General features: G+C 41.9%; 2 protein-coding genes across 6 annotated transcripts in view; one reads left to right on the top strand and one right to left on the bottom strand.

The window, feature by feature from the left end:
* Positions 1-10,445, bottom strand: part of Rgk1 (Rad, Gem/Kir family member 1) — a 54,479-nt gene extending 44,034 nt beyond the window's left edge. For 2 of the 4 annotated variants that reach the window (XM_089470584.1, XM_018009933.2), the window contains exons 1-2: positions 10,011-10,145; positions 487-656 (exon numbers count right to left, since the gene is read on the bottom strand). In XM_089470584.1, coding sequence (XP_089326710.1) covers positions 487-531 — 45 coding nt within the window. In that variant the 5' untranslated portion in view covers positions 532-656; positions 10,011-10,145. Of the gene's footprint in view, positions 1-486; positions 657-10,010 lie in introns of all 4 variants that reach the window. The other 2 variants (XM_089470585.1, XM_089470587.1) reach the window with 2 other exon arrangements.
* An 11,464-nt stretch (positions 10,446-21,909) lies between these two features.
* Positions 21,910-26,582, top strand: LOC108615449 (endoplasmic reticulum metallopeptidase 1). Of its 2 annotated transcripts, none has more exons than XM_018009941.2 (10): positions 21,910-22,029; positions 23,392-24,053; positions 24,123-24,483; positions 24,542-24,925; positions 24,982-25,162; positions 25,227-25,555; positions 25,620-25,719; positions 25,779-25,881; positions 25,936-26,218; positions 26,272-26,582. In XM_018009941.2, the coding sequence occupies exons 1-10, from the start codon at positions 21,997-21,999 to the stop codon at positions 26,437-26,439; spliced, it is 2,604 nt and encodes an 867-aa protein (XP_017865430.1). In that variant the 5' UTR covers positions 21,910-21,996; the 3' UTR covers positions 26,440-26,582. The 2 variants fall into 2 exon arrangements, with proteins under 2 accessions (XP_017865430.1, XP_017865429.1); XM_018009940.2 differs by lacking the exon at positions 21,910-22,029 and adding an exon at positions 22,500-22,860.
* The last annotated feature ends 84 nt before the right edge of the window (positions 26,583-26,666 follow it).

Raw genomic sequence — 26,666 nt, 5'->3', positions numbered from 1 at the left:
GCTCCAAGGACATATACGAGCTGCGTGTTGGTCAAGGCTAAAGCTTTCATGTTAAACGAATTCCTAAGATGAAAGCCATAACTTGTAAAGGTGTCCAGTGAGCGAGCCCCGACATAACCCTAAACCGTCGCAGTTGCCGTCGCAGCGTCAAGTTGGAGGCTCGTAAATTTCCAACGAAATTGCTTTATGGCTCAAACACACCTGAAGCACTGAGGCAGCCAACCGCGCCCTTAGGAACCAAATCTCGCAGCGCACATTATCCTGAAACCTTACCCACCGCAAGCGGAGAGCCAAGACAATGTATACGTCGTTTTATATGTGTGCCAAGTATATATTCCTGAGTTACGCAGTTGGCGCAATTGCTTGGGTAATTACAGGTGCTTCTGGCCGAGCCGTAACAAGGCTAATTTAAAGATGAAGTCCTTAATCCTTAACACTCGCATATATTACATATTAGGTTGGCGCTCTAGCTTAGCTGTTGGTTACCTGTAGGCATATCCAGAAGCATAAAGATATCGGATCGGCTGTCATATAGACTAATGCTTCCAAAATGCTTGGGGTCGAGGCCGAGTCGGACTGCTGCTGCTGCTGTTGTTGCTGTTGCTGTAGCTGTTGATAAAGATTATTGGATAACGCTTAGCCAGCAATTTTCGTTTCTGTCATAAGAAGAGAGTTTGAACCATGGTTAAAGAGATAGTACAGGCCAACAACAACTAGAAGCGGCTACCATCGTATAGACGAGCTGAGTTGTATAGAATAGAGATATATGTAAATGCTCAGAGGATACATAAAGCAGAAGCAATTATTACAGGTGCACATATAGAGAGAGAGAGAGAGAGAGAAAGAGAGAGAGAGAGAGAGAGAGCAGCAACAGCAACAACAACAACATCTACTTATAATCAAAAACTTATTTAAGTGTGACTTGCTTGTGGAAGCTCTGATGACAATGTTATTCATGTGTGAGTGTGAGTGAGTGTCTGGGTGAGTGTGTGAGTGAGTGCTTTCATAATAGACCGTCATGGGTAGTGAGCCGAACTGCAGCTATGTATGGATGGCTTCCGGTGACATAGCAGCCAAATCGTCGTTTGCCCCATCTCGTTAGGGGCCATAACTGTGGCATATTCAATGCTTACGGTTGCGTGCCTCTCGGCACACGCTGCGAATAGAGGGGGGGTGGAGGGTTTAGGTGAGTGGCGGTGTGTGGAGTTTGGGGGCGGAGTGCGCTCGTGCCCAACATCAAACGCTTTTCACACTTAATTGGGCATAAAATTAAATCAGAATTGATTAAAACACTTCAATGACAACGAAAAGCAACATCAGCAACAGCAACAGCCGCTCAAACTCGGAAACAACAACGGCAGCGGCAACAGCTTTGACAGTGCCCCCTCCCTGCCTCCTGCTTCCTTTCATATTCCTGCGATGTACATAGAAAGTTTTCTGGTTTTGGGTTTCCCAGCTGACGCATCGCTATCGACCCGAATGAGTGAGTCCATACTAACTTTTGCCCACTAGCCCGAGCCGAAAGCCTTTCGTCGCCCCCGTCGAGTAGGCGACCTGGCGGGAGTATTAATTGCTGCCCCCTCGTGGGATAGGAGCCATGGCCAAAGTTTATAAAATTCAATTTCCGTTTTCAAGCACTCGGCACAAACAAATTACGCGACGCTGGGCCAGAAGACGGCCTTGTGTATTACCATTTAATGTGCCATCAATTAACCCAGACCCACGATGATTATCCTCAGCGGCGGGCTCAAGACATGTTTTATTTCATTATAATTTATGCCAATAAATCTCAAAGCATGTCAATTTGCATGCCAAAGCAAGCATGAGCCTGGGCGCGGCTGGCCAAGAAATCAATTCAATGCCCGGCCATAAAGGGCAGACTGAATATATTATGTGGAGAGTAAGAGAAGGCCTAATTGCTGTGCCAAACGTTGGTTAGTTTGCTTCGAGTGAATTCAGTTTACTCAACTTGCTACAAGATTCCACCTCTCAAGACAAATTGTAGTCCAGGCCAATTGGGAGCCGAGCTGAGCTGTCGTCAGTTGGTGCTGCAGCCGTCAATCAAATAATCAAAGGAACAGCCAATTGGCAGTAACTCAGCAGCTATAGGGAACAGGATCAAAGCCAACTCTCTCTCCCAGCTCGAATTTACCTGTCGCAGAGCTGACAATTTAAGTTTTCTGCTGTGACAGGCACTGTATTACAACAGGTGCTAAATTCTTGATGTTATTTGATCAGTTGCCCCTTGATTAAGTGCGAGTCGCGAGACGCGAGACGCGTCTAACGGTTATGGATGGCATATGAGCAACAGAATTCATTCGGCTTAATGTGCGCCCTGAGCAGCAGAGGTTGCTCCGACAAGCCAAGATATGAGCGTCGCAGCACTTATTTAGGGCAGGTGTCAGAGCTGATTGTCGCTGTCTGTCTGTCGGTTTCATAGAAATATGCATAATAAATTCGCTTGACGAGGCGATTGGCGCTGGGGACAGATTTATGGCCATGGGAGCTGAGCGATTGATGGTGTGCAGGCCCTGGCAGCTATTGAGGTGTTGCCGCATTTGCTGTCAGTTCAATTAGCTTAATTAAAATGCATGCTAATCAATTAAATCAATTTACATCAGTTAATACCAATCAGATTTTTTCGCAGGCAAATGCGAAGCAGAAATTCCAAGCCTTCGCACAGCTAATTACAAACAGGTAGGGGCTTTCTCCCTCCCTCCTTTCTTTCCTCCTGTAAACGAATAAAACAAAATGCCAAATTCCAAATTCATTTGCCGCAGAGACGCGACTGTCGCCCAAGCCAATTGCGGAAGGCACGTGACAGGAACCACAATAGCTTCGACTACAAATATTCATGATTTACATTTTAAGTCGGAATTTTATTCGGTTTGCAAATGGATATAAAATACCAGTGCCAGCTAGCTAGGTATGCCATGCGTATGCGTGAATATTTCGTTGGCCTTGATCTAATAATATTTTGAATCTAGGCCTTAAGTCAATTTTGAGATAAGAAACTTGCTATCAAAATACGCGAAGCGAAATAATCTAAGGAAATTGTTTTTCTAATAAAAGGGTGCGGCTTAAGATATAAATCTTGTCAGAGATTGAATTATACTCGAATTTAGCATACATAAAATATCAAAGAAAGCAAAAAAACTTAATTGTAATTATATCAGGCAAATTTCTTTTGGATATATAAATATGCTAGCTGCTAAATATTTGACTTGTTTTCCAGCTGCTATTTGTCTACCTCACACTGTGTGCAATTTGCTTAAGCACTGAATTCGATTAACTCCTCTTAAAAGGCCAAAAGTTGGCTCATCAATTATTTATGCTCTTGATTAATGCGTTTACCCTTTTAGGCGGAGGCACTCGAGGGGCGTGTGCCGCAACAGCTTGAAGTGTATTTGAGAAGTCATTCAGTTAGTTCGCTTTGTTTTTACAGCTTGTCTGCAGTTGTCAATAAAATGCCTCTATAAACATGGGCTCCACAGCAGCTTGACTTTAATTAGAGTTTGCATGGGATATTTGACTGAGTTGGAACATAAAAGACCGCAGCTGGGATAAAGTGTGCCACAGTCAGAACTTTAAAATGACATTTGGAATTTTTTTTTTCGGGGGGCCGGAACTGAAAACTGTAGTAAAATGTTGAGCCAAACTTTTAATGCCAAGACACAAACGGTAAACGGAAAACGCAAAAGAAAAGTGAAGTCATTTTGATTTTTGCATACTTTTGTGCGCTGCTCGGAACGTGACTTGAAACAGAGAAATATATTGACAGTAGTTGACACACACACATATTTTCAAGTTTTTTGTGTGTTTGGAACATGTATCTCATTTTCATCGCATTTGCCCCGGGGCCAGGCGAAAAAACTTTCATGTCGACAACTTAACATATGCTCGACTCTGCCCCGCTCTCAGCAAATCGCACACATAGACATTGTGCCCACGCCCATTGTTGGCTGTGCGCAGCCACCTCTATAATCGAGTCGCAAAAACCAAGCAAAAACCAAAACTGTCGCTGCAAAGTGCCCCCGCGTCCTGGCGGTGCTCGCTTTTTGAAGTGGTTTGTCCTATTAGAATGCATGAGTTTTTCAGCTGGCGCGGCAAGCTATTCTCATTATTTCTCATTAAAATTCATTAACATGTTATGTCTGACGCTTAATATTCACCTGTTCAGCCGTTCGGCAGCTCAGCTCACCTGTAGTGCCCATCCGCTCGCCCCTTGCCATCCCCCTCAGTTTCATTGCTTATTATTCGGCTCGACGATTCAATTAAGTCTAATGGTAAAATGTTGTTAAGCAATTAAATTGCTTTTGTTTTTACCGTTGTTGCCCTCTCAACAACACATAATAAAAAGCCGTTGTGAATCAAATTACATCTGGTATTAAAATCAGTAAAAACTTTTGCACCACGCAGCTGCTCTCTGGAGCACTATTTTATATCGACATTAACTTTTATGCATTCCAATTGTTTCTTATCATTTAAGATTTTTTTGCAATTTTTAAGTTTTAAGTACTATAAAGTTGCTACTATTTGTTTATAATAATTTTTGCTATATTTTAATTACAGATTATATATATATATATATATATATATATATATATATATATATATATATATATATATATATATATATGTATATATTTAAAGTCACATTAAATATAATATTTGCGTAAGTTACATTCAATTCTATATTTTTAAATGATTTTCGGTCATGTTTTAATAAATAACGGAATGAGTTATTGATTTTTTTAGATATCCACGTTGTATACAAGACAGATTGCAAATAAAATATATACATAAAAAATATATACATAAATATATACTTTTAATCGATTTCGATAACTTTGATCGATTTCGATAACTTTTATCGATTTCGATAACTTTTATCGATTTCGATAACGTTTATCGATTTCGATAACTTTTTATCGAAAATAACAATAACTTTGGCAATATTGATCATATTTGCTCGTTCATCCCAAAGTATTTTAAATGTAAATATAAGACTACAATCAATCAACATATGAAGCCATAATTTAATCGATTTCGATAACTTTGATCGATTTCGATAACTTTTTATCGATTTCGATAACTTTTTATCGATTTCGATAACAAATGAACCCATAATTTAATTGATTTCGATAACTTTTTATCGATTTCGATAACTTTTTATCGATTTCGATAATTTTTTATCGAAAATAACAATAACTTTGGCAATATTAATCATATTTCCTCAGCCCAAAGTATTTTAAATGTAAATATATGACTACATCAATCAACACATTTAATCGAGTTCGATAACTTTTTATCGATTTCGATAACTTTTCATCGATTCCGATAACTTTTTATCGATTTCGATAAGTTTTTATCGATTTCGATAACTTTTTATCGATTTCGATAACTTTTTATCGATTTCGATAACTTTTTTATTGATTTCGATAACTTTTTATCGGTTTCGATAGCCTTTTATCGATTTATCGATTTATCGAATAAAATGCATAGCCTTATAAATGAGTGTGAAACTATGCTAAAATCTTCTATTGAATGTGACAAAATCAAAACTGGAAACTCGAATTAAAACGACTGCATGACAGAAGCTGAATGCTATGACACTTAATTAAGGTGCATCAATGCCAAAGACTCGAACTTTTGAAAATATTCATCATAATTGCTCGCTAAATAAATGACTTTGCCTCTGAGCTTGTGGGCCAACTCTTTTAGTGAATGTGGCAAAAACTAGAGTGAAGGCAGCTGCATGACAAAAGCTGAATGCTACGAAACCCTAAGGAAGTTGCATTAATAATAATAATAATAGCTTGTGGAAGTATTGATCATAATTGCTCGCTAAATATATGACTTTGCCCTTATGAGTGCCTCTGAACTTGTGGGCCAACTCTTTTAACGAATGTAGCTATAACTAGAGTGTAGGCAGCTGCATGACAAAAGCTGAATGCTACGAAACCCTAAGGAAGTTGCATTAATAATAATAATAATAGTTGTGGAAGTATTGATCATAATTGCTCGCTAAATATATGACTTTGCCTTATGAGTGCCTCTATATGAGTGCCTCTAATAATGACTTTCCCTCATGAATGCCTCTGAAACAGTGGACCAACTCTTCTAGTGAATGTGAATGTGGCAAAAACTAGAGTGAAGGCAGCAGCATGACAAAAGCTGAATGCTACGAAACCCTAAGAAAGTTGCATTAATAATAATAATAATAGCTTGTGGAAATATTGATCATAATTTTGCTCGCTAAATATATGACTTTGCCCTTATGAGTGCCTCTGAACTTGTGGGCCAACTCTTTAACCGAATGTAGCTATAACTAGAGTGTAGGCAGCTGCATGACAAAAGCTGAATGCTACGAAACCCTAAGGAAGTTGCATTAATAATAATAATAATAGCTTGTGGAAGTATTGATCATAATTGCTCGCTAAATATATGACTTTGCCTTATGAGTGCCTCTATATGAGTGCCTCTAATAATGACTTTCCCTCATGAATGCCTCTGAAACAGTGGACCAACTCTTCTAGTGAATGTGAATGTGGCAAAAACTAGAGTGAAGGCAGCAGCATGACAAAAGCTGAATGCTACGAAACCCTAAGAAAGTTGCATTAATAATAATAATAATAGCTTGTGGAAATATTGATCATAATTTTGCTCGCTAAATATATGAAAAAGTATTTTAAATGTACATATAAGACTACAATCAATCAACACATGAATCCATAATTTAATCGATTTCGATAACTTTAATCGATTTCGATAACTTTTTATCGATTTCGATAACCCTTTATCGATTTCGATAACTTTTTATCGATTTCGATAACTTTTTATCGATTTCGATAACTTTTTATTGATTTCGATAACTTTTTATCGGTTTCGATAGCCTTTTATCGATTTATCGATTTATCGAATAAAATGCATAGCCTTATAAATGAGTGTGAAACTATGCTAAAATCTTCTATTGAATGTGACAAAATCAAAACTGGAAACTCGAATTAAAACGACTGCATGACAGAAGCTGAATGCTATGACACTTAATTAAGGTGCATCAATGCCAAAGACTCGAACTTTTGAAAATATTCATCATAATTGCTCGCTAAATAAATGACTTTGCCTCTGAGCTTGTGGGCCAACTCTTTTAGTGAATGTGGCAAAAACTAGAGTGAAGGCAGCTGCATGACAAAAGCTGAATGCTACGAAACCCTAAGAAAGTTGCATTAATAATAATAATAATAGCTTGTGGAAATATTGATCATAATTTTGCTCGCTAAATATATGAAAAAGTATTTTAAATGTACATATAAGACTACAATCAATCAACACATGAATCCATAATTTAATCGATTTCGATAACTTTAATCGATTTCGATAACTTTTTATCGATTTCGATAACCTTTTATCGATTTCGATAACTTTTTATCGATTTCGATAACTTTTTATCGATTTCGATAACTTTTTATCGATTTCGATAACTTTTTATCGATTTCGATAACTATTTATTGATTTCGATAACTTTTTATCGGTTTCGATAGCCTTTTATCGATTTATCGATTTATCGAATAAAATGCATAGCCTTATAAATGAGTGTGAAACTATGCTAAAATCTTCTATTGAATGTGACAAAATCAAAACTGGAAACTCGAATTAAAACGACTGCATGACAGAAGCTGAATGCTATGACACTTAATTAAGGTGCATCAATGCCAAAGACTCGAACTTTTGAAAATATTCATCATAATTGCTCGCTAAATAAATGACTTTGCCTCTGAGCTTGTGGGCCAACTCTTTTAGTGAATGTGGCAAAAACTAGAGTGAAGGCAGCTGCATGACAAAAGCTGAATGCTACGAAACCCTAAGGAAGTTGCATTAATAATAATAATAATAGCTTGTGGAAGTATTGATCATAATTGCTCGCTAAATATATGACTTTGCCTTATGAGTGCCTCTGAACTTGTGGGCCAACTCTTTTAACGAATGTAGCTATAACTAGAGTGCAGGCAGCTGCATGACAAAAGCTGAATGCTACGAAACCCTATGGAAGTTACACTGACTGATAAATATAATAATAGCTTATGGAAATATTGATCATAATTGCTCGCTAAATAATGACTTTCCCTCATGAATGCCTCTGAAACAGTGGACCAACTCTTCTAGTGAATGTGAATGTGGCAAAAACTAGAGTGAAGGCAGCAGCATGACAAAAGCTGAATGCTACGAAACCCTAAGAAAGTTGCATTAATAATAATAATAATAGCTTGTGGAAATATTGATCATAATTTTGCTCGCTAAATATATGACAAAAAGTATTTTAAATGTACATATAAGACTACAATCAATCAACACATGAATCCATAATTTAATCGATTTCGATAACTTTAATCGATTTCGATAACTTTTTATCGATTTCGATAACCTTTTATCGATTTCGATAACTTTTTGTCGATTTCGATAACTTTTTATCGATTTCGATAACTTTTTATCGATTTCGATAACTTTTTATCGATTTCGATAACTTTTTATCGATTTCGATAACTTTTTATCGATTTCGATAACTATTTATCGACTACCGTCACTCTGATCCGACCGGACCGGAGAAGCAGAGAGCCAAAGACAGAATAATAAAATATAAATGCTTTGAGACTGCATGACAGATATAGCACGATGGATGATACATCTATGAAACTTGTAGAAATATAGATCATAATTTGCCCGCTAAATAAAATGCATAGCCTTTATAATGAGTGTGAAACTATGCTAAAATCTTCTATTGAATGTGACAAAATCAAAACTGGAAACTCGAATTAAAACGACTGCATGACAGAAGCTGAATGCTATGACACTTAATTAAGGTGTATCAATGCCAAAGACTCGAACTTTTGAAAATATTCATCATAATTGCTCGCTAAATAAATGACTTTGCCCTATGAATGCCTCAGAGCTTGTGGGCCAACTATTTTAGCGAATGTGGCAAAAATTAGAGTGAAGGCAGCTGCATGACAAAAGCTGAATGCTACGAAACCCTATGGAAGTTGCATTGATAAAAATAATAATAGCTTATGGAAATATTGATCATAATTGCTCGCTAAATAAATGACATTCCCTCATGAATGCCTCTGAAACAGCGGGCCAACTATTTGAGTGAATGTGGCAAAAACTAGAGTGAAGGCAGCTGCATGACAAAAGCTGAATGCTACGAAACCCTAAGGAAGTTGCATTAATAATAATAATAATAATAGCTTGTGGAAATATTGATCATAATTGCTCGCTAAATATATGACTTTGCCTTATGAGCTTGCCTCTGAACTTGTGGGCCAACTCTTTTAACAAATGTAGCTATAACTAGAGTGCAGGCAGCTGCATGACAAAAGCTGAATGCTACGAAACCCTATGGAAGTTGCATTGATAAAAATAATAATAGCTTATGGAAATATTGATCATAATTGCTCGCTAAATAAATGACTTTCCCTCATGAATGCCTCTGAAACAGCGGGCCAACTCTTCTAGTGAATGTGGCAAAAACTAGAGTGAAGGCAGCTGCATGACAAAAGCTGAATGCTACGAAACCCTATGGAAGTTACATTGATAAATATAATAATAGCTTATGGAAATATTGATCATAATTGCTCGCTAAATAAATGACTTTGCCTTATGAATGCCTCTGAACTTGTGGGCCAACTCTTTTAGCGAATGTGGCAAAAACTAGAGTGAAGGCAGCTGCGTGACAAAAGCTGAATGCTCTGAGACTTTATGTTAATATGTTAGCTCTTTGCGTTCTCAATCAACAAAAAACGCTTGGCTTAATAACAAGATGAGAGGATGATCTGGTGTTAGGCATTCCCTGCTTGAAGAACGTAATGTGATTATATATACATATATATATATATATTTATTTAAAATCAGCAATATACTTGTATGTGAAGCCGATTTGGTGTACTATGCCTCAAGCGGAGCTACATGCCACAATGCCTACTAAGTAAGAGAGATTACTGTTTACTCACATGATAGGCGAGGCCATTGATGTGGTTGCCATCAGCGACGGATTCTCTGATTCTGGTGTTGTTTGCTCCTCGTGCTTCTTCTTGCTGATGCGGGTGCTGGTGCTGGTGCGGATGCTGTTGGTGGGGGCGTGGTCCAGTGAGCGGGCTAGTGGGCGGCAGCTGTGGGGCGTTGGTCGTGTATCTGCCGCTGCCGCTGGAAGTGGAGGGCAATGGCGAGGCGGGCGGAGTGGGTTGCGGCTGTGGAATTGAGGGGCCCGTTCTGTTGCGTAAACGGGCCAAAGCACTCCGTAAACCCTCCGTATTGTCTTTGTCGGGCCCCTTTCCAAATGAAATGCATCCGCAGAGCACTGTGAGCCGCGCACCTTGCAACGCTGCGGCGCTCAGCTGCAATGGCGGACGAGCTGCTCTGCTGTGCTGTATCCCAAACTCCACAAGACTTTACCACCACAATATCGACTATCAATCGATCAATCAATCAGTTCGTCGTGCCATCAGACGTTAGTGAAACTTTTTCAATTTAAAATAATATTAGTTAATTACTTTGCTCTACACTATCCACAACCCGAAATTGATGTGATACCACAAAGTTTTGCATCAATTAACACACACACACATACACGCGCACACACACACTTACAGCAGCACATATAAATCGCTAAGCTGAGAGTGGTTAAATGGCTCGGATGTCCATAGGTTGAGTGCACTTTAGTCAGATCGAACTGTAATAGAGAAGAGACTTCGATTAGCTGGGAAGAAATATGTATATTGTAAAATCGAATTCAATTTCGATTGCAGCATAAATTACAAAATGAAATGAGCAAACTGAACAGAGAACAGTTTCCCAACTATTCAGAAACAATTACACAATTTCAACAAAATAGAGCAGGGCTTAACAACTGACAACAAACAATGAGCAAAGTTGCAATTAAATTTGCGGCTGCCCCGAATAATGCAGACAAAACAAAGTTGCTTTTTGTTTGGTTTTTAGTGGCATTTCAAAGGTTGCACAATATATATATATATACATATGTATGTATATGTATATACGTGTATGTGTATATAGTCTACAATGAACATAATTTGCAAGCAGCAATTAAAAGCACGCCAGTCACACGCCCTTTGGGGCTGGGATTGCGGTTGGGGTTGGGGCTTGGGGCTTGGGGTTTTTACCCCTGGCAGCTGGCGTTGCTATTTTTGTTGAGACCCAAGGATTTGTGCAATGTGACAAACTGCTTTTGTAGAGCCACGCAAGCTGGCAATGCCAGCCAGCACGTCGAACATGAAATACCCTAGAAAACTAGCAAAGTTACATATATACCACACACACACACACACACACACACACACACATGCATAGTTAGGGGACATACTTAAGCGAACTAATCAAATTTGTATGGCCCTAAAATCAGCTGGGAGTTGGCTTCGTCGTCGGCATCCTCGACTCGGCATCGGAGGGTATGAAATATGTAAAGTGACAGCTGTTGCCTTCCAAAGAGCCGCAGGCGAACGCAAACAAGCTCGACAAATGTCTCATATGCATACACGGCATACCTGGCCCACACACATCCCGCTCTCGCCACAGTACTCTCTCGCTCACACGCACACACATGGGTAGAGGGAGAATGGCGACACTTTCTGCCTGCCTGGAGCTAGGCAAGCAATAAAAACAGTTGCATGTTTTGTCTGCCTGCCAAGGGATGCTCTTATTACCGGCTCTTTTAGCCGAGCACACCTGAACACACCTGAGCACACTGCCAGCTCGACTCCGTGTACTTGGATAATTTACCGCACTTTCGTTTCAATATATCCATTTAAGCATTTGGTCAATTGTTTGATTGCGATTTATTGCTGGGCTCGGCTCGGCCAGATGATGATTTGGCATTGACCTAAGGACAGGCTTTTGCAAATTTGTTTGGCCATTCGATGGCAGAGGCAGAGATTCAAGTTGAGGCAAAGTTAAATTAAATCATTTTGTGGTTATTTTCTAAAATCCATTCTTTTCTTGCCGATTCATCATGGCTGCCGTTGTGTTTTTTGGGGGCGTGTTTGCGCGTTTGAAAAGCAATTTAGTCGCATTGTTGTCGCCGACGCCGATGCTGACGTCGTTGACGTCGCTGCCGCCGCTGGCTACGCAGCAATTATTTTCTCATATTACGTATACGCCGTGCGTGCCCGATGCGCTGTTTACAGATTTACGAGTATCCACGCCCATTACACAAGCACTTTCTATTACTGTTCGCATTTTGTGTTTACTTCTTGTTGTTGGCCCATCTGCCCAAGTGACTTTCGGCTTTTAAGCCCAAGAAGCCAGAATATTAACATTATTTTTACCGAAATATCTACGAATTTACTCACGCTCGCACTCGCTGTCGCTGGCTGCAGCAAAGTGCGTGTTAAAATTAACTTGGGGGCAAACTCTGGGGCCAGATTCTTAAGTGATATGGTGGCAAATTTGTAACGCCTCAATGGCCACCCCCCCTCCGGCAGCTGCTCCTGCTGCCTCCTACTGGTGTCTTGGCTCTTGATTATGCGTAATTTTATATTTCTATTAGGACGTACAGCTAGCCGCGCAGCCAGCCATGAAAATTTGCAAGCAATTTATGGTATTACAATTATTTGAAATATTCTTAACTTTTCATAAGATTCCACCCTCAGGCCGCCCCTGAGCAAAGCGAAACTTTATTTTTCCAATTGAATTAAGTTCACGTGTCAAATCAATCTAGAGGACAAAACATGATAAAAGTCACTTCATGCCGCAGTCGACTTTGCTTAGACAAAGTTGTGAAACCTTGAAAATTAGCCCAAAAATATTTCCCAGAACTGTGACAAGCGGGGAAGCCCGGAAATTTCTTGCTGCCTCTTTAAACTATTGAAAAATATTCATCTTTCAATAGGAAAAGTTAGTTTGTCTTCTTATTGTCAAAAGAAAATCTGCTTAGCCAAGAAATTGAACTTAAATTTTTCTAAAATGCTTGGGAATACACCTTAATTGAGCAGGTGTAGAGGCAAATTTGATTTTCCACGTATGCTTATATTTAATCACTCAACCAAACACGCACACACACACACACACACACACATGTGCCTAATGGGAGCTACAATAACAATAATCATCATCGACGGTTTGTCATCCGCGAGGCTGCGTCGCCTCGATAATTTCGTATTCATTTCACATTCATTGGGGCGACACATCGATTATGATGATGATTATGATTATGATTCTGATTATTATCATTTCACAGCTGGTCACAATGCCAGGTGATTGATGTTTGCCTCATTAGGGCAGCCATTTGTTAAGAAACAAATGTCGCCTTCGCAGCTCAACTCTCCCACCCAGAACTTTAAATCCTCATTGCCTTTGCCTCAATCCACGCGCGTGTGGCTGCCGCAAAAGGTGCGCCCGGAAGCTACATCAGAGCTCATAAATCACAAATAGAGCTGCGACAGCCCGAAAGGCAGAGAAAGTTTCTCTTCTTCTTGATCCCCTGCAGTCAGGCGGAAAAGTTCGTTAGCTATGAAATAGGCTTCCATTAGAGTATTATCTCGTCTTCCAGTCAATTTTTTTAATAGACTTAAATTCACCTTGACTGAATTTTACAGTTTAAATGAAAATCCAGGCAGGCAATTTTTAATAAATATTTTATTTGGCCATGAAATAGCCTATTAAACATAATGTCTAATAAAATATCTGTTATCAATTAGAGCTAAAATATAATACCCTGTAAGTCAACAGCTGAGAGTATATTAGAGAATCAAAGTCTAGGGTATGCTTAGTCTAAATGAATGCTTAATAAATCGAATGGCATCTGGGTGTTCGGGCACTACCCAAAGTTACATATGCTGCAAGTCGCACGCCCATTAAATTAAATAGGCGTGGCACACACCAAACTCAATCTGTCTCGCTCTCTCTCCCTCTTTCTCTCGGTGTGTGTGCGTGTATTGAAAGCAAACCGCTCGGTCGCATTTTGTGCAAAATTGAGTTTGCACAATAATTCAATTTGGCAAGCACATAAATTTTAGATATGGCGTTAAAAGGATTTCAATACACTTACACACACACACGCACACATACACACACTAAGACTATTAGGCCGCACGCACTTTGAGGCCTATGGGAAATGGCGCACCGATTTTCATAGCCATAAAGCTCGATTGGTGTCGCCTCGCATCTATTGCCAAAATATGAACTATGACAAAAGCACACACACACACACACACACATTCACAAATACACACACATACGTACGTGCGCGCATGCATAATTGGCTCTGTGCCACATGGGCTTCCGAACTGGCCTCTAATAGGCACTTAATTAGCTGCATATTAAGCATACGCCTCTCTGCACATATCTGGCGACTTAAAGCTCAGCTCTAATCTGTTAAATGCCACCAACTATAATGCAAACCATGCCAGGTGCTTCTGCTTAAGGCTCTTGCACTTTGAGAGACCGAAACTTGGCGGCAACTTTGAAGGACTTGGCCACTGAGTGCCATCTACTGCTAGTCAGCACTTGTAATTCATGGCATTGTTGTTGGCTGCTGTTCCAGTTCAATGAATAGGTCATATCAATATCTGAATTCGCAAAGTCATTCAGACTGCAAATGACAACTGAAATGCGATACAAAAGAAGTTTCTCTCAGACAAATATGAGGCAGAGAGACATAGAGAGGGGGGTGACTAATGCTCGTACAGTGAGTACCATTCCGACACGTTGCATAAATGCTTGTGCGTTCTTCTATTGTGAATGACTTGCCTTAGCTGCTTAGTTCTCCGTATAAAGGCAAAAACAGTGTAGCCAAACAATTCCAATTCCAATAAGCCACTGCGGCAAGTGCGGCTCGGGCTGAAGGGCCAAATACCAACGACGCACAAATTGAATGTGCCTGTCAATCAAAAGTGCTTGTTGGCCTTTCATGGCTTAGATAAAAACGTTTTTACCTTGCAGCTTATGCTGACTTTTTTCTTTTTTATACTCGATGAACCGAATGCCTATAGTTCTGGTTTTTTTTTTGTTTTTTTTTTTTTTTTTTTTTTTTGTGTTCTGGGAATAGCCCCTGACGAGTCAATCCCACGTTGGAGGTCAGTTTGTCAGTTAAGCAGCACCATTAAGCAACATTGATGCGCAGTTTACGGCAGTCATGTGAGTCGATTGCTCTGCTCCTTTGATGTGGCCAAAGCAACACTTTAGCTGCGCTCACCGGGCGATTTTGTAGCTGAAGAGTATAATGCACATTCCATTATCATAAACCCAAATGCAGTTTTGCCAAAACAAAACAAGTAAGAAAGCTCTAGTCGAGACTGCTCGACTAGGAGATACCCTGAACCCTCTAATCTGATATTCTAATCATTCTGCACTTTTTTATGCACACATACATACAGATGCATCCACACGCACGCATGAGCCTGCGCTCTGCTAACTGCGCAGTAAGCGGCGACTGCGCTTGGGCTGCGCTGCAGTGTGGGCAATATTATGAGAATTTATTTGTCGAATAATTTCTTTTGTAAACATATGATCTTAATGAAACTTTCAGAGTGTAATCATATGGTAAATACGTGTGTACATTCCAAAGCCCAAGTCTCTAGTACTTGAAATGCGTTTTTTACAAATTGGGGGAGAAGGGGGCGTGGTATCCAAAATCTGTAAATTACAAAATCTTTGTATCGATTAACTTTATATACAACACAAATTTGAAGACTCCAGGTCTAAAAATGTTCAAGTTAGGCTAAAAAAACAAAATCAATTTTTCGATTATTCTCGATAAAAAAGTTATCGGACGATTTATCGAAAAAATAAAGCAAACTCGTACTGCGTATGGTACTCACGAGTATGCATGCCAAATTTCAGCTCTTTAGCTCTTATAACTTCTGAGATCGACGCACTCATACGGACGGACGGACGGACGGACGGACGGACGGACGGACGGACGGACGGACGGACGGACGGACGGACGGACGGACAGACGGACAGGGCTATATCGACTCAGCTCGTCACGCTGATCAAGAATATATATACTTTGTGGGGTCTGCCACGCCTCCTTCTGCCCGTTACATACTTTTTCACAAAACCATTATACCCTGATTTCCCATTTTCAATGGGTTCAGGGTATAAAAATGAAGGAGAAGAGAAACTTTAAGCCCTCCTCCCTGACCCAGACGCATCTGGCGTGGCGTCTGCACAATGATAGCGCGACTGCACGCAAAATGAAATAAGCTCGCGGCGACTTGGCCAAAAAATTATTATTATTTTCCAACTTATGCGTTTGCCTGGCCCAGCCAAAATAGTGCAAGTCATTGCCCTCGCTTGGAGCCACTGCGAAGTGCAATGGTCTAGCCATTGTGTCTCCCCCTCGCTCCGAGCTGCGCCCAGCTGCTGCTTTGCAATATTTGTATATAAGCATTTTTATTTATATTTGCCAAAGTAATATATGGGAAATTATGCTTGTTCGCCAGAAGTTAAATAATATCTGAGTCTGGATTTACAATCTCTCTCTCTCTCTCTCTCTCTCTCTCTTTATGATAATTATGTTCAAGTATATAAATATATATTTAATAAAAAATATGTAGACAAAAATTTCGAGTAAAATTAGAAGATGGCTTCTTTTCCTGTATTCAAACTGAAGTATTCATATTCATATACAAATAATTTGAATTTTATTGACAAATGAATATTTTGTGTTCTCTTTTATCTGTGATACTCGTCAAGCAATAACGAACAAGAAAACAAATAAAAATGCAATTAAGTAGATACTTTACTTAATAGCATCAGAGTCAGCGAGTCTATTTAACAACAGAGAAACATATAAACATATACTTTAGTGCGATGTTAATACACTCTTTATAAGTAGAGCATGAAGAGCTGTCGGCATCAAGAGATGCGTTGGTATGGCCTTTTTATGCAGCATTTCACGGCATTAATTGGCAACCCTGCTTAAATGGAATTGTCGATAGAGCAGAGAAATTTTATACGCAGTCGCCTCTTGGGGTTATCAGTGGATATATAAATTTCCATCGATATTCAGGGGGGCAAATTGAACGCGAAAATAAAGTAGCCAACAAGTAAAAAGAAAACATAAATCTTTCTCTGCTAATTACAGTTTAAAAGAAAATACCGGAGATTAAACATTAAAAACCGTCGACTCCTTGCGAGCGTCGCTCTCAGTTCACCTGGCTGCACCGAACACCGAACAGCGAACAGCGAGTAATTAATTAAACGCCTCGGCACAGTGGAAATGGCAGGCAAACGGCAAACAATGGCGAAAGAGTGAAGCAACGGGGAGGGTGGAGGGGAGAGGGAGAAGCGCAGCATGAATGCAGCGTTGCGTTTCAGTGTTTTTCTTTTGTTATTTTGTTTTTCGGTGCTCAGCTGAGAAAATGAAAATTTGCTTAAATAGCTGCAATTGCAATAAAGATCCTTGGGGGCATAACAATTATTTTGAAAACCGGACGCAATGCAATTAAATGTTGCCTCATTGCACATTACGGGAGAGTTTTAATTAAGGGGTCAGACGGATGCCCACAGTCGTGGTAGCAGTGGAGCCTGTCCAAAATTATGCTGGCAATCGGGCCAATCATCCGGTTGGGCTGCATTAGGCCAAATTCGTGGCAATTACCGGGGCAACTGACGCACAGCACTGGAGCCACTGATTGATGTTGGGCTGCTTTTGCGCCTGAGAGGCGACATACCTACATATATACGTATGTCTACTCATAAATCAGTGGTAAATCTGCGACTGCTTCACATGACTTCATTAAAAAGCAGTAGCACTCGCTAAGCCAACCAATCACCCACCCAGTCCGCATGAGCGCTCCGGCGGGCCCGGGCCAAGTATACGGTGCGTATACGCATTACTGATGCCTGATACTTAAAATCGACAGCTGCGCTTGGCTTTGACTCCGCCCACAAGCTGTTTGCTGACGCATTAAATACCCTTACATACGCGATTGAATTTCGCATAACCCTTGCGCAAATGCTTTTCATTTTTCCCGGAATCACTAATATGAAAATAACTCGTGCGTACGCAAATAAAATATTTTTCTACCGCCTGGTGACAAAAGATGCGTGCGCCACATCTAACACGATATTCAAATTTAATCAGGTTGCCAGAAAAGTCGGAGAGCGCCTAATGAACGCCAAAGTAAACAGGCGTCTCGGTAATTAATTGTAGAGAGTTCTTGTTGAACTTGCCAGCCCGAACAAACATTAAAATGTCCTCAAAGCAAGGGGGAAAGTCCACACGAAATTAAAATGCCTGTCACTGCAGTGAAAGAAAAATCGGTTGATATTTCCAAGCCTTCAATGAAAAATTTGCTGCAACTTTGTTTGTTCCATGTTCTTCTTTTTTTGTTTTTTGTTTTTCTTTTTTGTGCCAAAATTTTGCTTTGTATTTACTTTCGCTTCCCTATTTTGTTAGCCGCATTTGTGTCATTGTCCGGCCGTAAACACAATGACCACAAAACTCCGATGTGTGAGCGTGTATTTGTCTTTGTATTTGTGTTAGCGAATGTGTGTGTGCGTGTGCGTGTGTGTGTGTGTGTGCTGCGTTGTTGTTTGTTGTGGTTCTTGGCAAAGGGCGCACTTTCATGCCATACCCAAGATTCTATGCTACGTATTTGGAATGACGCACGTATGAGTAAGTATGCCATAGATAACATATGGTTATAAGCACGTATAATACCATTATATTGCGAAGATAATGCGCTTGGTCAACGACCTGCTTCATGCCGGCTTTAATTGGCAAACAGCGGGCTCATTGGAATGGAATGCTATCAATGATATCATCATCGAGTGCACAGCATGTGAACGGGCTATAACAGCAACAACAACAACAACAAACGTGCGAAGTATTCCATGATTAAGGACATTAGACGCGCTCAAATGAAACCTTATTAAATACCCTTGCACTATCGCGGCACAAATCAAATCGCATTACCCCGTCCCACCAATTTCATTTCACGCTCTTATGAATTAAAAAAAAAAAAAAAAAAAAAAAACCAACAACAAAAGAAAACACTTGCTTCCGCATTACTATTATTGTACTTTTCTTGTGGAAGGAGGTCGCAGGATATGTAATTCTCGAAACTGGTATATAAAAGCGATAATTATGTGAGGCCATATCAAACTGATATGACTGGAAGCTCGCTGCTCTCAAATACCCAATTCCGTTACTAGGTATAAATTTCACTAAGTAAGCCAACACAAAAAAACAAAAAGACAATAAAGAAAAGGAAACCCGACGGAAACGCATGAAATGCGAACAAAAAGGCAAAGACGAACACAATACAACGGCAAAACAATGCATGGGGTGCTCAGGCCACAGCGCTTAGCAGAGACAACAACCGGGACTCACATGTTTTTAGCGGGCGCACAAAAGTATGCTACACTGCGGATATTGGAGCATGTCAAGCCTCAATCGGCGCTGGCTTTGATTAGTTAGTTGTCTGTTATGTTCGACTGCTCTGGCAACGGCTGAGCGACACAATTGTGGATTAGAGAAATTTACATGCGGTTTCTATAAAATTATATAATTTCTTTTAGCTAAGCCGTCATATTGCTTTGCGACCCATGCTTTGGCAATAAACACAAACTGGCACACTCTCACTCGGAGACACACACGCACTGGTAGCTGCCGTACTTTTTATTTATTTTTATTTATATATATATATTTTGTATAGGGAATTGGCGTTTCAGTAGCACATTTTTCAAACGTTGCGTTGCCAGAACTTGATGAGCTGCTCAGACGAGACGACCAAAAGCTACGACCGTTCAACTACGACTAACTGAACTGAATATCAAATGAAACTGCCGAGCCACGCATATTCAAGTATGTGTGTGTGTGTGAGGGTATCTCTGTGTGTGTGTGTACAGGCAATGAGCAATGGCGAAGCATGCGACACACAGCAGGCAGCGGAAAAACAGCGCGAATTTGAGTGGAAAGCCCAGCAGGATAGAAAAGCACAAGCAAAGCAGCTGACACACATATTTTTTGGGCTTTGTTTTGGTTGTGCCCAGGCGTCGCATGGGATAGCTGGTGATGGTGTTAGTGCTGCTGCCGCAACTGCGGCGGCTGCTTGCCGGCGTTTTTCAATCTCTCTCTCGCTCACTCTCTCGCCCTCTCTCTGCCACCATCTCTCTGTCAGTCAAATGGAGAGGCAGCGCCTGCGCGTAGAGCGCGAAAGCGTTTGAAATTCAAACTAAGGCCTGCATAAATAACAAATATTTTAATAAAACGTCTCGACTGAGCAATCTGGGCTTTTCTGGATTACCCGTCATCAATGTGTCGACAGTTGGGCCAATGCTTGGCGTTGTCCATATATTTATTAGCTCTGGCATTCATTTTATCGATTTCATTTTGACCAATATTCGGATGAACGTTTTGTTTACGAATTTGTGTGCCACAAGGCATGAATGAATACACACACACTCACATACACGGCCACACACACATGTGCGCACTAACATAAATAGAGAGTAAAATAGTACAGCTACAACTAACCAGCAGTGCAATTGTGTACGTGTGTGTGTGTGTGTGCGTGCGTGTGTGTGAGTGTGCATGCTGTCTTCTTTTCCCTCAGGTTGAATGACACTGGTAAGTGGATCGACAACCGGCCGCCCCCACCCCCAATCGGCTTCGACTTTTCATGTCCTCAATTTCAAGCGGGACGCCATCAGCGACTGTATGCGTGCGTGTGTGTGTGTGTGTGTAGGCGCGTCCTAGGCCTCTGTCAAGTGCGTGCACACTGACAGCATCAGTTCGTGTTTGCATGGGGCGTCAGAAGGGCGTGACACAGTTCCGTGGAATGCAAGAAAATTAGTGCAATTCCTGGTAGAAGGCAACAACGTGCGTGCGTATACGTAATATTGTTATATGTAAATGCTTTCTAGCGTGCAACTAAGCGAGGTGACAATGAAAATGTATGTATGGAAATTAACTTTTAATATAAATGTAGTTATACGTTGGCCAATTAAACTTGTGTACTTTGTACTTTGGTAAATCGAAATAATTAATCAAGATTAGAGAAAACACATGTGTCTTGCCTTTTTAATTGCCAAACCAAAAAGTATGCAATAAAAATGCAAAATTTTGAAGAGCTGAGCCAGATTTTCATTATCAGCCTGAAAGTATACTATACATAATGCAAATAGGCCTTATAAGAGCATTAAACAGCTAAAATATTCCAGGTCGAATTCAAATAGCGATTCAATATATTATTTGTTTGGCTCTAATTTTAAATAAAAAAATAAAAAAAAATAAAAAAAAAAAAATATATATATATATTATTTTGGACTTACATTTAAAAAAAATTTTTTTTTTTTTTAACACACATATAGGTCTGAAAAGAAAACAATTTTGAATGTAAATTAATTGAGATGGAGTCTAAATGAAGCAACTGGAGAGTTATGCAAACCAAATTAGATTCTTGTAATACTAGCAGCAGTCTAACCAGAAGAAATCTGGACATATAGCCCTTAGATTATGAACAGAATTTAATAATTTTTATTGTATTTACATATTTCCAAAGATACCTTCAAAAAGCCAGCTACTAAGTCGACTGCGATTTGTTGTAGCTTAAGATTGCTGGCCTTGAGCAGCGTAGCATACTTTTATATATTGAATTCATTATTTATAAATTTGGCATCATATTTACGTGTTTCTAATTTCGTGGCCAGACGTATGCAGAGCCCATCGATGTCTCATTGAATATTTAGCAAATCGTATTATTTATTTAGGCATATGTACATTTAAGAAGCAAACACGTACGATATGGACTGTCGGCCGCTAAGTGGATTGCACAGATATTCGAGCCAAGGGAATAATTAAAGAACTGCCGCCTTCTCATCTGCGTAGTCAACTGATGTTTGACTTGACGCTTAAACGGCGCCGTTGCTGATGCTGATGGGATTAGTCAAGGGTGTACTTTACTACCATAAGCAACAGCAGCAGCGACAGTCAATATACATATCAAACGTTCCAGCTGACGAGTTACAATGTGCAGTGAGGCACAGGATAAAGTTGCCAAGGTACAAATTATAAACAATCAAAACTTTTGCTCGTAATCCGAATGTTCGTGCAGGACGTGCCATGGCATAGGTCATGGCATTCTAACTATTGCACAAAACTAAGTTTCCCAGTGACGTGCTGCATTGCGATATACGTTGATACGCACTTGCCCGAGCGGACTGCACTTTTAATCTGCTAAAGTCCACAAACAAAACTGTGCTGCAAACAAACAAATTACATTGTTTCTCTGAAAATGTTTGCCCCAATAATAAATGTGGAGCAGAGGATAGATAAAGGTGTGTTTCAGCGATTGTGGAGTTTTCTATTGCCATAAATCATTTGCAATAAATATAGCAACTAATTCGATGCTCCAGCACACAACTGGCACTCTGCAAGTGTAGCGCCTAGCCCGGCTGAACTTGCAGGAAACCAAAGGCCATGCAGATAAGATACGAACATATCGGTATCGACTGCAAACCTAGACGAAACAATTTCCTGGGCTCAGTCGTTGCTCAAACGCTGCGTCAGTCGGTCGATCAGTGGCGAGCCTCTAAGCAAGTCGTACGGTTCATTCTGGTTCGCGCAACGAGCTCCATACAAAGAGAGCGAGAGCGCCGCAGAGCGCCAGAGAGTGAGAGCGCAAGACAGCGTGAGAGCATAGGTCGTTTGTATAAGTACATTTGTTTGTGTACAGAGAGACACGTTCGCTGGGACCGGTTGAAGAAGCGAACAACAAAGATCAAATGATCAGTGAAAAGAAATTGAGGCGACGCGTCATCACGCCGACCTCAGAAGCCAGCAATGCGGACCCACTGCTGGCGGGTCGGCAGCTGCACCTGGTAGACGACGAGGTGAGCTGAGGGGCGGAGGGGCAGTCGATCGATAAGCCAGAGGCCCTTCAAATAGCACAAGTGTCGAAAGAATGCGCAAAGCTAAAGCTAGAGCAAGAGCAACAAGTGTTTTTTCGATACCCATTGATAAGATTAGCTAATTCGGGTGGTGCAATGTGAAAGAGTTCTGTGTCTCGATGCCTTATCGGACCAGACATTTGCCAATTCGGGCGTCGATTGTCTGTGGCAGCTGCAGCTCCTACTCCCATTTCTGTCACATAGCCTTCACTGGGGCTTATCGGGGTGGCAATTTGCGGTGGGAACAGCTGCACAGAGCGCAGCTATGTGGACCGACGCGACGATAAGATAAAGTCGTGATGGATTAAATCGAACTATTAGCACATTATAGTCGACCCAAAAAGTGTTGAAAATGCTTTAATTAAAAACTGATTCACCTATCCGTATCTTGAACAAACATCACGAACCACCCAAAAAGCCCGCAACCACTTCAACCACTAACCCACTATTGCCGATTTTTCCACTCGCCCACAGCAAGCCAACTGCTGCGAACGAGCTTTTATCAGCCGCGAGAAGATCAAATGGTATTGGGCGCCCGGCTTCATCCTGTTCTGGCTGCTCATCTACTGTGCCATATCCATACCGGCCGCCAATCACCTGCCACGCCCGCTCAGCATCAAGGATGAGGCCAAGAATCCGGAACGCTTCATCGCCGAGCGCGCCGAGCTGAATCTGCAGCGTCTGGTGGCCCTGGGTCCGCGCGTGGTGGGCAGCCGCGAAAATGAAATGGGATCCGTTCAGGTGATCACGTCCACCATGCAAAAGGTGCGCGCCGAGCTGGGCTCTGTCCATGACATCGAAGTGGATGTGCAGGTGGCCTCCGGCAGCTACATCCACTGGGAAGCCGTCAATATGTACCAGAGCATACAGAACTTTGTGGTCAAGATCAGTCCAAAGGGCTCCAATAGCACCACCTACGTCCTCATCAACAGCCACTACGACTCGGTGCCGGCGGGCCCCGGCGCTGGCGATGATGGCTCCATGGTGGCCGTCATGCTGGAGACTCTGCGCGTGCTGGCCAAATCGAAGTATGCCCTCAAGCATCCGGCTGTCTTCCTGTTCAACGGCGCCGAGGAGAATCCGCTGCAGGCCTCGCACGCCTTCATCACGCAGCACAAGTGGGCCAAGAACTGCAAGTGGGTGACCCTCACCTAATCCTCATTCATGATGATTCCACTAAGTTCCATTTACTGCTTAATGTACAGGGCGCTGATCAACTTGGACTCGGCTGGCAATGGCGGTCGCGAGATTCTCTTCCAGTCCGGCCCCAATCACCCGTGGCTCATGAAGAGCTATCGACGCGCCATCAAGCACCCGTACGCCTCGACCATGGCCGAGGAGATGTTCCAACACAACTTCATACCCTCCGACACGGACTTTCGCGTATTCCGCGATCATGGCGCTGTGCCCGGCCTGGACATGGCCTACCAGCACAATGGCTATGTCTACCACACCCGGTTCGATCGTGCGGAGATCTTTCCACGCGGCAGCTTCCAGAATACCGGCGACAATCTCCTGGCTCTGATCCGCGAGATATCCAGTGCGCCGGAGCTTGAGGATACTTCGGTAATATTTTATGGAAATATTCATAGCTAAAGAACTAACGTCTTGGATTTGTACACAGAAACACGCCGAGGGACACACCGTTTACTACGATGTGATGGGCTGGTTCTTGGTCTTCTATACCGAAACGGAGGGCATCATTCTCAATGTGGTCGTGGCCATAGGCGCGATTGTGGCCTGTGTCGTTGCCATCATGCTCATGGCCAAGAACTCTGGCCTCAAGCTCGGCCAAGTGCTCAAGCGCACGCTGCACACCTTCGGCATGCTCATCCTGGGCGTGATCGCAGGCCTCGCACTGCCCATTATCATTGCCGTGTTCATGGATCTGGTGCATTTACCGCTCTCCTGGTTCACCCAGAATTGGCTCATCCTGGGCCTCTACTTCTGTCCCTTCTTCTTTGGCTTGGCCATTGTGCCCGCTCTCTACTTCCACTACACCTCGACTGTGAGTACTCCCGATTGACTGACTGTAATTTGGTCTGAATTCTCTCTTCTCTCCAGGATCGACTGCCCATTGGACAGCGTGTGCAGCTGTTGTTGCACTGCCATTGCCTCTTCCTGGCGCTGCTCACCCTGGTGCTGACCATCTGCAGCATCCGCTCGGCATTTGTGTTCATGCTGACCTGCCTCTTCTACACGGTGGGCGTGGTCTTCAATCTGTCCACCAGTCTGCATAGCCGCAGTAAGCTGCACCACTCAGTGGCCCTTTTATACCGTAATTTCTATTTATCTCTTCTACTTCGCAGACGTTGCCTGGATCATTCCGCACATCGTTTGCTATGTGCCTCCCTTTGTGTTCTTTGCCTACTTCTCGCACGGCTTCCTGGCCACTTTTATTCCGATGCTGGGTCGCTTTGGCGACTCAGCCAATCCGGACCTGATCATAGCCGTCTTCAGCGCTGCTGTGGGTCTGCTTGTCGCCGGCTTCATCGTGCCCATGCTGCACATGTTCCGCAAATCCAAGACGATCATTTGCGCTCTGCTGGGCATCACCTTGGTGTGCATCATCATTGCTGTCACCCCCTTGGGCTTCCCCTACCGGCCGGAGACAAGTGTGCAACGCTTTGCAGTATTGGTGAGTGAAGCCGAGTGAGATTCCAGCAGGAGCTTCCCATTCAATGAGCCTTATCCTTTTATAGCACGCCCAGCGCACCTTCCACGATGCGAATAACAATGTGCGCCGCTCCGAATCGGGTTACTTCATCATGCCACAGGACAGACGCACCTACTCCGTTAAAAGTAGGTATTCCCCTTATAGAGGAAATCTTATATTATCTAACGAATGTCGTCCCATGCAGATAAGGTCATCAACATGACCCTGGCCAGATCTGTGAAAGATGAGTGCAAAAAGGAGACCCTCTGCGGCTTTCCATTATACAACATGCGCTGGCACAAGACCAGGTAAGACTCTCAAGACTCTAAGAGAGACTCTATTCATTCATTTAACAATTGCAGAGAACGTGGCTTGTGGATTCCTGCCTCGGCGCCTGTTCTGAGCCAACTGCCAGTGGTTAAGGTTGTTTCCAAGAAGCAGCTGACGGCCAATAAGATGCGCTTCGAAATGGAGCTCAGTGGCCCGGATCACATGGGCATCGTCATACAGCCGCTGAATGGCGCTCGAGTCGTTGGCTGGTCCATCCACCAGGCGCCGCTCCGCCTGAACTATAAGCCACCTTATTACATCTACTTCTCCTATGGCGTCAATGGAGATGCACTGAAATTCTGGCTGGAGCTCGAGGTGAGTTCACTGTCTATCTCTTTTAGTTCTCCCTAAAATGATATACTCGGCAGAAACCCAATGGCAACTGGACGACATCTACGTTCGAGCTGGGCCTGCATGGCCATTGGATTCACCACAAGGAATTGCATACAGCTGACTTTAAGAAATTCCTCGACAGCTTCCCCAGCTACGTGGATGCAACGCCCTGGCCGGCGTCCTATGAGACGTGGTTATACTAAAACGATTTGAGCTGTTTTATACAACATTTATTATATATATGAGTAATTGTAGTGAAACATAATATAATGCAGGTAAAAAGTGAAAAATAAAAAATATGTTTAAGAAAAAGAAAAGAAAAAGGAAAAAAACATACCCTCTAGCTCTTACTGATTGTTGGTCATAGACAAACGGAAGTTGGATAAGAACTTCCACTAAATAATACGTCAATCGCTGATTAAATATTCAA

Source organism: Drosophila arizonae, chromosome 5 (assembly GCF_054131065.1).
Source record: "Drosophila arizonae isolate 15081-1271.41 chromosome 5, UAZ_ARI_1.0, whole genome shotgun sequence".
In the NCBI taxonomy this organism is placed as follows: Eukaryota; Metazoa; Arthropoda; class Insecta; order Diptera; family Drosophilidae; genus Drosophila; species Drosophila arizonae.
Note: the sequence above shows the minus strand (reverse complement) of the source record. Positions and strands in the feature narration are given on the sequence as shown.